The sequence below is a fragment of the Musca autumnalis genome, unplaced genomic scaffold, assembly GCF_047663935.1.
Source record: "Musca autumnalis isolate F117 unplaced genomic scaffold, ASM4766393v1 scaffold_4, whole genome shotgun sequence".
In the NCBI taxonomy this organism is placed as follows: Eukaryota; Metazoa; Arthropoda; class Insecta; order Diptera; family Muscidae; genus Musca; species Musca autumnalis.
The window spans coordinates 249198019-249208454 of NW_027411977.1; the positions used below are offsets into that span (position 1 = coordinate 249198019).

A 10436-nucleotide genomic window follows, 5' to 3' on the forward strand; every position below is an offset into this window, starting at 1 on the left:
AACGAAACAGATTCTAGTATTTATAATAATCATAATGATGATGATGCTGATGACAATAATGATACTTAATACTTGTAACTGTTAATTAAAATATATAGTCCTTTTTTTATAAATAACATTGTACTAAATTTGTTTTGTTTTTGGTTTCTTGTAAATAATTTTTAAATTGCAGCTTAAATAGGAAATTCGAAATTATTTTAGCATTTCGTAATTTTGTAGCTATCGCCTAGTTTTCTTTTCTTGTTTGGTTTTGTTTTGTGATTTTTTTTTCAATTTGGCTTTGGCAATAAAGAAACAAATCTGAATGCTGGTCTTTCTATTTATGGTTTATGATATGGTTGTTTGGTTTCGGATTACTGTGGCAATGCTGCTCTATATATGTATGTATGTTTGTTGCTTTTATTTTCTCAGAGTTATAGTTGTTGGTTTTGTTAATTTATATGTATATAGTTTCAGTTTAGATATGATTTTAACGTTTTAACATCCTAGAATAAGTTTTGTTAGTTTTTTTCTTTTATTATTCTCTTAATATTTTCAATATAGGCTAAAAATTATATATATTTGTTTAATATATAATTAATAGTTGTTCTTTGTTTATTATATTTTTTGGTTTTTGTTTTTGTATTAAATTTGAAATAACAACATCGAGATTATTTGAAAAAGGTGTTAGATTTTGTAGATTACAAAAAATTAGGTGCCAAATTAAAGGAAACATTTGAAATACAAAGAAATATAATAAAATTTATTGAATCAAAAAAATCAATATAAAGTTATGTTATTTATTTATTTTTATTAAATTTTCTTGTTGTTTCTTAGATATGTTTTTAATTACTTTTTTTATTAATTTAAATATTATTTATTTATGTTTTGTATTTAGTTTTAACAATATGGAAGACATTTGCAATTCATTTTTCTATAATTAGTTACTTTTTTCTGATTAAATTTGTTTTGTTTGTTACATTTCTTTGTTAGATTTTCATATATATGTATATATAAATGTTTAAAACAAATTTAAAAAAATAAATAAATCCAATAAATAATTAAAATTAAATAATCTTTACACACACACTTCCCGATTTTTGTAAATTTTTTTTCTCATTTAGTTGCTTTGTTTAATACTCAGGTTTCGCTTTCTGTTTTGTTGCGGGGAGTTTTAGCATTTACTCCATGGTGCCGTATTGTACCTTTTTTATTTTGAAATATCTGAAAATATCAAAAAAAATATTTATACACATCTCTAAGAAAATACAAGATTTTTCAACTTACCTCCAACCACCATAACCCGAGATGGTCAATAAAACTGCTATCGCCAATGCTGTGCCCACTGCCAGGGGTGCCGTTTCATCCCTATACGAACCGGTGGCACTGCAATGGAATGGTGGTCCCCATTTACCACTCTCCTTAAACATGAAACTCTGCATATGCAAATCACGCAAATACAGTCGTGCAATATGACCCGATTGATCACCCGAATCCAAGGGTGCATACATTACCACAGTTTGTTCTTTATCGCAGACATAGGATTTGCCAACGGGTGTTGGGAAATACATGGGCGTATGTGAGGGTGAGGTTAGCTTAACATCTAATCCTGGACGATCTGGATGTTCGAATAATGAATTCGACGAGGAGTATGTCAGCTCAAAGAGATTGATGTACCAGCCTTCACCGCCAGATGACTGTGGATAAACATAATTAAGATAATATAAAAATAATAAAAACATTTTTGATTTGACTATTTTGAAAAACAAAAGACCAAATAATGAACTAATTGCGTTAGCTGCCCAATTTCATCTTTCTTGTGTAGAACAAATATGCAATTTTATGTCAAATTTATTTAAGAAAACTGCATTTTTCAATGTGTAGGTAAGCGAAAACTACTGTATTGATTATTACATTAAATCCTTAATCCCAATTTACATCTAACAGGTCTTAAAAAAACTTGCTTCATTTAAGTTGTCAGTTCCATTGAAATCTCTCAAATAAATGACGTAGTTGCCCTAAATACTGGTTTTATGTGCAAATGTAAATTAGGTTTTAGCTTTTTATCCACCGCTAAAAATGCTATATTGTGTTATTAATGTTTCGAACCCACAACCTCAGGTAAGCAAAATGGCCCCATATAAGTGACTGCCTCCGTAGTACTCAATTCACAATACCCAAAATTAGAACTAATAACTATTTCCCATATCCTTAAAGGATAACGGGGGAATTCTCTCATATCGCAGATATATTTAGCTCAATGATATGGAACTACTTTTTTCGCCGTATCCGAACGACGTGTTTGACGACACAAAGTTTTACTTGGTTAAAAATACTCAGCAAGTGAAAAATGTTTTTGATGTTTTCTAGCCTCTGCACACAGGTCGAAATCACTGATCTAGCGGCGCAAAAGTAAAAAATTCGAACTATAAAAGTGCGATTTGGGGCCTGGAGAAGATAGCAACAAATTTTCAAAATTATTATTTTTCTTGTGTTTATTACACTGAGTGTAATTTTTTGAGTCATGTTTTATTAACCATATTCTGACTCCACAGTGTGATAGAAGACCAAAAAATAGAAGACACGTGTCTCGCCGTTTTTACCTATCTCATCAACTTCAGCGGTTATAGGCCTCCAAAGGTTTGAAGCTTTGATGTAAAAAGGGGTTATTTTTCAAAACTATATCTTCCAAACCGTTAGGAATTTTGAATTTATCTCAGAGGCGAAGTTGTAGATCTTGTCTTAAGGAACAAAAATTGTGAACACATATAATCCATTTAACTTCATCTGCAAGGTCAAAATCGCCAAGGTCAAATTTCTTTTAAAATTTTTCCTCGGGTTTTGGTCTGCAGCTATCAAACCGATCAAATTTGACGCAAACAACCAACTACAAAAATGTGCCTCAGATCCCAATAAACATTTTTCTAGAAGATACGATCTCTGTATAGACGGTTCTTAAAGGTCAAAATAACTAAGCAAATGGGGGTTTTATCCTGTTTTCTCTGGTTTTGGTCCACAGGTACTAAACCGTTCAATATTCAAGAAAACAACCAACTGCAATAATGTAGCAAAGACATCAATGAACAACTTTCTGGAACATGCGAAATGTCTATGAACGGTTCTTAAAGGTGAAAATAGCAAAAAAATTTTGAAAATATTCAATTTTTACACTTTTTTCTCCAATTCTGGTCCAAAGATACCCAACCGCCCAAAAATTAAGGATACCGTCAAATACAAAAATGTACCTAAGATTTCAGTAAACAATTTTCTAGAACATATGAAGATTCTAGGAACGATTCTTCAGGCTCAAAATTCGATTATTTTAGATCATTCTTTCCTGTTAAGGTCCGTAAATACCAAACCTTTCAAATTTACTTGAGTTTTTAACAGTTTATTATTTCCAAACCTGTAGGCATATTCTGTAACTTTTATCGATTGAAAAGTTATTAAAATTTCTTTTGTTTTTGTAACAACTACAAAACAAACAAATGAAATTGTTGTAAAATAAACAATGAGTACAGTTGTTAAAAAGTTACAGAATAGGGGAATGTTAAAAATAATTTAATTGTTCTTGAATTTCAGCCGTGAGAATCATTCCTAGAATCCTCATATGTTCTAGAAAGTTGTTTACTGAAATCTTAGCTACATTTTTGTAGTTATACCGTCAACTATTTTTTTGGGCGGTTTAGTATCTTTGGACCAGCATCGGAGAAAGAAGTGTAAAAATTGAATATTTTCAAATGTTTTTTGCTATTTTCACCTTTTAGAACCGTTCATAAACATTTCGCATGTTCCAGAAAGTTGTTCATTGTTGTCTTTGCTACATTATTGCAGTTGGTTGTTTTCTTGAATATTGAACGGTTTAGTACCTGTGGACCAAAACCAGAGAAAACAGGATAAAACCCCCATTTGCTTAGTTATTTTGACCTTTAAGAACCGTCTATACAGAGTTCATATCTTCTAGAAAGATGTTTATTGGGATCTGTGGTACATTTTTGTAGTTAGTTGTTTGCTTCAAATTTGATCGGTTTGATAGATGCAGACCAAAACCCGAGAAAAAATTTAAATGAAATTTGACCTTGGCGATTTTGACCATGCATATGAAGTTTGATGGATTATATGTGTTCACAATTTTTGTTACTTAAGACAAGATCTACAACTTTGCCTCTGAGATAAATTCAAAATTCCCAACGGTTTGGAAGATATGGTCTTAAAAAATTTTCCCCTTTTACATCATAGCCTCAAACCTTTGGAGGCATACAACCGCGAAAGTTGATGAAATAGAGAAAAACGGCGAGACACGTGTCTTCTATTTTTTGGTCTTCTATCACGCTGCGGTGTCAGAATATGGTTAATAATTTTCGTGTTGCACAGTGTTAGTGTAATATACTTTTGTTAAATGGGTGCCACCGTGGTGCAATGGTATGCACAGCCGCCTTGCACACTAAAGGTCGTGGGATCGATTCCCCGGCCAGGCAACATCAAAAATTTCAACGGTGGCAATTACGAATTATCAATTTTTGGCTGCAACTAGCCGAAACCCTCGCTGATAAATGCATGGACAATGTAGCTTAAATCCTGAAAATACCAAAAAATCGGGCGGTACAGTCATATGGGGGCTATATCAAAACGTTGACCTATGTTCACAATTTTTGGCGGAGAAGATGTTTAACCAACGAGAACCTCCAATTCCAAAATTCAGCTTATTTGGTCTGAAAATGTGGACAAAATTCTCAAAATACCAAATATTAGTAGGTACCGTTATATGGGGCAATATAAAAAACGTAGACCTATGTCCACAATTTTTGGTGGAGAATGTTTGTGTCCACTGGGAACTCCAAATACCAAATTACACCTAATTTGGGCGGAAAATGTAGCTTAAGTCCCCCAAAATACTGAAAGTCGGGAGATACCTGAAAATAAGCATTTACCCAACACGGTGTGCCTTAACCATATTTAAATGGAAGGAGCTTACACCTGGGAAGTTTCTGCGGGATCTGAAACTACAATGTTCATAGATGAGGAAAATAAAAAAACTAAAAAAAAATCGGCGGAGGGATTTTTAAATAAATTGCTTGAAACCCACAAGTCCTATGGAAATGGGACTAAAGAAAACCTTGTAGCAGTGAAAATTTTCTACAAAATTGACCTTTATGATATTTTCGTAGGTTTTACCGTTTTTGAGATATAGAAGTTTAAATTGGGACAGTGCACTGACTGTATCGTCTCCTTATAAAACAATATCACGCACGTGCGCCATAACTAACTTTAAATAAAAATGGCTTACACCTAGGATTTTTTTTACGGATTCTAAAAAACAGATATGTTTGTAGATGACAAAAATCCAAAAACAAGAAAAAATCGCTGGAGGGATTTTTAAATAAATCGCGGTCAAAGTTCACATTTTTAGGGTTTTCTTTGGTTTTTCTGTAAGGTTTTCACGATTTTGCTTGGGAACGGCAAGTGGGACCAAAGAAAATCTTATAGCTGTGAAAATTCTCTACAAGACTGCCTTTTGTAATTTTTTCCTAGGTTGTACCAGTTTTGAGATATACAAATTTAAGTTGGGAAATTGTAGTCATGGCATTGTTTTGTAAGGAGGCGATACAGTCAGTACATTGTCCCAATTTGTACTTCTATATCTCAAAAACGGCAAAACCTACGGAAATATTATAAAGGTAAATTTTGTAGACAATTTTCACTGCTACAACGCTTTCTTTAGTCCCATTTCCATAGGACTTGCAGTTTTCAAGCAAAATCGTGAACCCAAAAAGTGTGTATTTTGACCGCGATTTATTTAAAAATTAAAAACCCCTCCGCCGATTTTTTCAGTTTTTTGATTTTTCTCATCTATGAACAATGCAGTTTCAGAATCCGCAGAAACTTTCCAGGTGTAAACTCCTTCCATTTAAATTTGGTTAAGGCGCACCGTGCCAAAAGTGGAAAAGTTTAATCACAACTAGAAACGTTAAGCTCCAAATTACAACTGTTTTGGAAGGAAAGGGTGGCTTAAATCCTAAAAATACCGAATATCAGGAGGTACCGTTATGTGGGGGCTATACCAAAATATTAGCCGATGTTGTTCATATTTAGTCTATTCTTACCCACGGATTTCGACAACTACATCATCGAAACCGCTCCTAAACTTATTTCTTTGACATTTTTAAAGAAGCTAAATTATCCGCACTGTAGTGGAATTCTGTAACTTTTTGAGTTATCGACAAAAATCGGCAACATTAAAACGCAAAATTATGAATGAAAAGTATCAATAAAAGTTGACAGCACTATTGCTATCGGTAGGATATAGCAACAGATTTATTTTGGTTGTTAACTTACCGAACATTTTCGTTAATTACCGAAATTATAAGCATTTTAATTTTACCGATATTTGTCGGTAACTCGAAAAATGAGTTACAGAATTCCACTACTGGTGTCGAATACTTGAACGATTACTCCTCCCTTAGAGGAAGTTGAAGGTCGTCAGCATGGACTCAGTAGAATAGACAGAGTGAGAGAGCGAGTTTTTAGCAACCACTTGCCTATTGAAACCCATAGAATTGTCTTGCTTTCCATCCTATTCGAGTTTTTCGAAACGCTAAGAAAACTGGAATTAATTTTCCAAACCCAGTAAATAATATGACATGTGCAGACCAATGCTCAAAAATAGCATCAGATCTCGCGCTAAACAAGACAAATATCTACGATCAAAAAACAGCAACATTTTTGCTGGCTTCTGATTGGCTCATTGGTTGATTTTGACATTTTTCCGTTACCGTACTTCTTAAACATATGTGTATGTTAGATCGTTTTACTTTTAAGTAATCACTGCAACGGAGCTCTTGTTGACTAGTATCCAAGCTGAGATTTTTTCCCAACAACTGATAGATCCCACACATCATTCTAAAACTTTTCGAAATTTAGTCCAAATGTACATTAAGCAAATTTCCTAAATTTCCTTGTGGCAGTTTTCAGTTTGATAAGGAAAGAGGTGAGGTATGTCGGTGACAATTATCTCTCAACACCCTCTCTTACCAAAAAACTGGCAATTGCCGCAAAAAATTACCTAGCAAACGCCATCCATACTCAATGCACCGGCATGATTATACTTTTATATGATATTAAAAATACATATAATTTAAACATATGACTTCGTTCTCTCTCATTAAAATCTTGACCTTTTTTCAATATGAAAGTCCGCTGGGAAATGCCAAAGTTATTTTGGGTTAAAAATAATATTTTGAAAGCGCCGCACAATCCACTACCACAAGTTCATTGGGCTAATGGCCATATATTATAACGGTCAACACCTCTCTTTTTTTATTATTATACCTACATTACAACCCCAACCCACCTTCTTCATTCATATATGTAATGACACAATTTTAATCACCACGCCACATAAATATATACATATGTATGTATGTATGTAGTACTTTTGTGCAACAGTCCCCCCAACATCATCGTCTCACTTACCTTTTTGAACGTCATCGATAGTTTAAAGCCTTTGAACTCTAACGTTAACAGCTCCATATTTGATTCCACACATTCGCCATTCAGCACTGGATTATCGGGCAGATACAAATCAGCTTCGACATCTTCATTGAGCTTGTTGCGATACTTAATGCTGATAAGGCCATCAACACTTATTAGAATGCAGGTAATGCCATTGGTGGCATTAAAACGATAAATGGAAGTGGTGGCATCGTGATTCATAGATGAAGTCTGGCCAAGGAATTAAATAAAATGCTGCTTATATAAGATAAACCAGAACATGAATGACAATTACTTACGGCTGGCGATTTCGTGGTATATTTGGTAACCCTGGGCATTTTGGTTGAAAGTGAATTTAATTGTAGACCTTGACAATATGTAACTGAAATCAAGAAGAAAACATAAGATGAACAGAAATTATTTTTGCCTATTAACAATCATCATTGTCATCATAATTAACATTATCTGTCATACAAGTCAAGCAAGCAAAACAAATCCATGCCATAGTCAAGCGATAAGCAACGAAACACGTTCGTTGTTCCATAGAGCTATTTTTGGGCCCTAAATCCTTAAATGTCGATTGTCCATTTTTATCCTGTCTAAAATATTAATAATGTGACCAAATAGAAAATCAATAATTCTACACGTTGTATACAAGGCGAACCAACATCCAGCACCTCGCACGAACTCCTGTCCCACTTTCATCCCCCTAGAGTCACTTTCTATTTCTTGTTTTTGGGAATTTTATTACGTTTAGCACCACCACCACCCGCCCACCTTGACGACATCATTACCCCATTTGGCTTTTTGGTAAAATCGAGTCAAGAAAAAAAAAAAAAAACGAAATACTCCATGACGTTTTAAGGAAGGGGGTTCCAAAAGCAAAATGTGGGTGGTGGTGGGAAAGTCGAACACCAGATGCAACACTTTACTTACCCATTAACGAGAAAAGTATACTCGTTATTATTAGAAAATCATAGCGCACTGAATTCCAGTTGGTTTTGCTTAAAAATTTCAATAGATCAGTCATCTTTGTGTCTTAAATTTGCAACACAAATCACAGGCCAATTAAAATACTTCTTTTTTCAGTAATTTTTATACGTTTTTCTTTCAATGTTTCTCCTCTGTATGTGAAAAATGAAATTTTTTTTACTAAAATCACAAACGACCACACTCTCAACACTCCCGTTTCTTTCCTTTCTGTTTGCTTTAATGAAAAAATACGAAAACCGTTCCCAATTCTTCGAGTGGCGAGTCCTGCGTACAAATGATGAATGAAATTGTTTGTATAAAATTGACATTAGATGATGAACAATGAAGGAATGTGTAAGAGCAAAACTTCTTCCCGTTTGTTGCATAAGAAATGCGCAGGTCACAACTCGAATGAAACGGAAATGAAATCAAAATGAAATGTTGCCACATATAAAAATGTTTTGCTGAATATCCTTAAAATGAAATCTACTCTGAAAACAAGCACCAATTTAATATTATTATTAGTGGAAATGAGGCTTATATGCATTTGGAAGGCACCCCCTTTTCAGCATAGGACTTTATAGTTATTTCAGTTAGTTAATTCAGTCCTTTCTAAATTGTTATATTTCATCGATTACTGATTTTATTCATATTATACATATTTCATACATAGTAACGTGAAAACTAAACATGGTCAAAACAAATTTAAATTAACCCAGATAAATGCACTGGTCGTTTAAACGCCACAAAAAATGGTTGCAAAAATTTACGTAAAACTCTGGTTTATTCGAATATTTTTGTAGGGTTTTTGGCATTTTGTTATAGTATTGTCTGTTATCTGTAAGTTCACGCTGATAACGCTTTATTTGACCTACGCATTTCCACGCAAGTGGCCAAAATCCCAAGCTATTCAAAAAAATCGATCTTTTTGTAATTTTCGACTTTTGATGAAAAATTTAAATATGCGATAAAAATTTAATCAAAAATGTTAGAATCATATAAATTCAGGGATTTGTAAGGAATATAGTAAGAGTATTTTCTCAATCAAAAGCCAAGGGATTGGCATGTAAGGATACACCTATATTACCCTCCAAAATTTTTGGAACTTTTAAAAGAAGGTCCGATTGCAGGAAAACTATACGTTTTAGAGAAAAAAGTTATTTTTTAAAAAATGCTTAAAAAATCTCAAAAATATAATTTTCATACAAATTTTTAAGTTTTCTCGCAAAAAAATTCTCGACGCTAAGTGGGTTAAAATATACTTATTTGCTGCTAGTTCATTTGTAGGTATATTCTAAATAGAACAGTTAATATAAACTTTTTTTGGAATTTGGGAAGATTTTAGATTTTTATAAACTTTGTTCCTTTACATTTTTAATGTTAAAAATGGTAAAAGAGAAAAGAAGTAAAGGAACGAAAAAATGGTAAATCTGGTAGCAATGTCAAAAAGAAACATACAAATTCAATTTTCTTCTTTTATTTCACAGTATTTAATTTTGTTTTGTCAGCATTCGCCTTTCTCATTTTTTCGTCATTGTCAAATAATCGTCAAAAATATAAAAAAAAACAGTTCTGCCATTTTTTACCTGAAGAAATTCGTCTGGTAGCCTGTGGTAGAAGAGAAAGGTATTTTGCTCCCTCACAATCTCTTAAAAATGGCTTCCAGTTTTTGTGGTTAAGGAACGATTTGCAGGTTAAAAATGTTAACAAATGGTCAAAATGGTAACCTCAGGTAAGTAAAGGAACATAACTATATTTTGTGTTCAATATTAGGTGTGTTCGTTTACTCAATAATTTGTACAAGTCCAGTAACTTCTTGTAAACGACTAAGGTATTTTGCATTGTACTGTAGAGTAAACGAACACACATATTGTCTTTGTCCGTATGTATGTATGTACTTTCAAATCGTTGAAGCCCAACGCCATCTACCAAAGTATAGTAACAATGAAATATATCTTTATCATTTCATAAGAATTCATACTGGTAATGCTGTA

At 33.0% G+C, this 10436-nt stretch overlaps 1 protein-coding gene across 1 annotated transcript; it reads right to left on the reverse strand.

Moving 5' to 3' along the window:
- Window positions 1–855: 855 nt before the first annotated feature.
- On the reverse strand, window positions 856–8760 carry LOC141402179 (lysosome-associated membrane glycoprotein 5). Its single transcript, XM_073983000.1, has 5 exons — window positions 8407–8760; window positions 7770–7852; window positions 7453–7701; window positions 1267–1676; window positions 856–1203 (listed from the first exon to the last, which is right to left on the reverse strand). The coding sequence occupies exons 1-5, from the start codon at window positions 8498–8500 to the stop codon at window positions 1161–1163; spliced, it is 879 nt and encodes a 292-aa protein (XP_073839101.1). The 5' UTR covers window positions 8501–8760; the 3' UTR covers window positions 856–1160.
- Between the last annotated feature and the right edge of the window lie 1676 nt (window positions 8761–10436).

What these genes read in the sequence shown, in the direction of transcription:
- LOC141402179 (XM_073983000.1), bottom strand. Translation starts at nt 8,500, where the DNA reads ATGACTGATCTATTGAAATTTTTAAGCAAAACCAACTGGAATTCAGTG. An exon ending in ATACCACGAAATCGCCAGCC is followed by an intron (nt 7,702 to 7,769) that starts GTAAGTAATTGT and finishes TTCCTTGGCCAG; the next exon opens with ACTTCATCTATGAATCACGA. An exon ending in TATCGATGACGTTCAAAAAG is followed by an intron (nt 1,677 to 7,452) that starts GTAAGTGAGACG and finishes GTTTATCCACAG; the next exon opens with TCATCTGGCGGTGAAGGCTG.